General features: G+C 41.6%; 1 protein-coding gene across 1 annotated transcript in view; it reads right to left on the bottom strand.

Moving 5' to 3' along the window:
- KANSL1L (KAT8 regulatory NSL complex subunit 1-like) overlaps positions 1 to 2,211 on the bottom strand; it is a 61,479-nt gene that overhangs the window by 1,218 nt on the left and 58,050 nt on the right. Inside the window, exons 12-13 of the mRNA XM_009887576.1 lie at positions 1,607 to 1,719; positions 15 to 97 (exon numbers count right to left, since the gene is read on the bottom strand). Of these exons, the coding sequence (XP_009885878.1) occupies positions 15 to 97; positions 1,607 to 1,719 (196 nt within the window). The remainder of the gene's footprint in view (positions 1 to 14; positions 98 to 1,606; positions 1,720 to 2,211) is intronic.

The raw sequence follows: 2,211 nt of genomic DNA, 5'->3' as shown, positions 1-2,211 counted from the left end.
TCCAGCAGCGCCATGCAGCGAGGGGCAGGAGCTGCCATGGTGGTCTTTCTGCACCGAATCTTGGCTGTGTCGTCCGTCAGCATTTTTGCTGTAAGATCTAGTGCAGGATAAGAGATGAGAGTCTTAAGAGCTACCCCTTGCCCTTTCACCTCACTAGGAACAGTTTAGATTTTCTTTTCAAAGTGTTCAGTTTCTCCGTATGTGCCACCTACGTTCTACTTATTTAAATCAAAACAGCAGATGAAAACACACATGGTTCTTGACAACCTCATTGTCATGAGCCAAAGCAAGAGTGCTATGTGGAGGAGCTAACCAGATAAAACAGAGCTGGAACAGGCACACTCTGGCTGCAGAGCAGCTGGTGGCTGGTCCCGCTCCTGCGCCTTGCTCCACACGCTCACCAGAACGGTAATTTTGGACAGAAGTCAGCTCAGGGGAACATGGCATCATTTGCAGGAGTCTGCAGAGTCCAGACTGCCTTGTCAGCAGACTGTGCCAATGAAACTCGAGAAGAAACAGCAGATCCTTGGACTCCCACTTCCCACCTCTGCTCTGGACTCATCTCCAAAGCAGTCAAAATAATTTAATAAGATTAAAAATTCTGACCTTGCCTTTAATGCAAATTTGAACTAGATATAAAATACTGACATGCGTCTTAAATGCCAGGTGGAAGTCTGATCTCGCTCATGTCAACAGCAGTTTTACTTCTGAATTAAAGTAGCACCAAGACTTCACTAAGGAGTTCATAGATTTTCAAAATTAAGGGTATATATAGAACTTTGATTTTTCAGTACACTTTCTGAAGTTTTTTTTTATGTTCAAAATGGCTTAAAATATAATTCCTTAATACAGTTTAGCTCTAATTTTATCCTGCATTAAAAAAAGCTATCTTTGCATATATAGTCATAGTGTCAAGGTTCACTTCCAGCCAAGAGTAGACACAAGCATATGATAAATGGCAGAAAAAGACATCTCAGCATTTATAGGATGCTTTTTGTCCTGGCAGATTCTGAAGCGATTTATGGGAAACATTTTCCCAGAGCCAAACTGCAGATACAGCTTTATGACGTTTGCTCTTCTATGCACTACTTTTTGCAAGACTTTTAGGGGTTATATTTAATTCTGATGAGTTTTGCACCAGACAGCAAGCCTGTGATAATTTAACTTTTTCACATAATGACTTTTTTTAAGCATAAGGTCCCTGGCAGAGCCCAGGACCCTTCAGTAACACGGTTCTGAATGCAGTGGACTTTCATCTAAGTCAGGTGAGTGAAGAAGGGCTCTTATTACACTCGGTGGCTAAAGTAATAATAACTGGGTGTGGCACAAACTAGCAGACCCGTGTTCAGTATGGGAGTATGATTTTTATTTACTAATACCGGGTCACTAATGTGCCCGATTTCTTAAGTATACATGCTTCAGAACTGCATGGCCTTCCCTTTCCAGCCACAAAACCAAACGTACCTGGTACTGTCCCTGTTGAAGTAATTAACAAGGAGTGCCCTCATTTTCAAAATTCTCTGTGACAGCATTTCTGAAACTGCTGCACCAACAGCCAACACCAGTGGTTCAATAGGAACGCTCTTATCAAAGTCAATACACCTGCCTGCTATTCCTTCTGGGCCAGCGGCTCTGCTCCCACAGCGACCACCTTGCTCTCTCTCTTTTTTCATACTTTGTGTGACGTAAGGAAAAAACTTCATCTGACAGATCTTCTATCTGTAATGAAATACAGGGACAGCTGTTGCCATAATTATGAACATCACTAGAAACAAAGGCAGCCAATATTATAAATAATTCTGCAAAGGTTTGTTCACCAAACAAGAGGAGGCAACACAATGCATGCTTGCAGTATAAAGGCACATCAAAATATATGCATTCAGCTTACACTCTCACTAGAGCTCTACTATATGGGATGCTGTCACTTTCACTTTATTTCTTTACATGTCTGTGGTTGATCTGAATGGATATAGAAATTATACACCCCTTCCAACTAACACATTTTTCTCTATGGTGAGAAGCAGAAAATTAAGAAGACAAGTATTCATTTGCAAATCAAGGCAGTATTAAAAGCGCATAATAAAGACAAGCAAAAATTGCAGGAGTTTCCAGAGACTGCTTTAGGAGGCTGGGAGGCAGCAGGATTTGCCAGGTGCTCTTTAAGCACAGAGAAATAGGTCTGAGATCACCAAGGACGTCGATAGCTCCACA

Source organism: Charadrius vociferus, unplaced genomic scaffold (genome assembly GCF_000708025.1).
Source record: "Charadrius vociferus isolate BGI_N301 unplaced genomic scaffold, ASM70802v2 scaffold136, whole genome shotgun sequence".
NCBI lineage: Eukaryota > Metazoa > Chordata > Aves > Charadriiformes > Charadriidae > Charadrius > Charadrius vociferus.
Note: the sequence above shows the minus strand (reverse complement) of the source record. Positions and strands in the feature narration are given on the sequence as shown.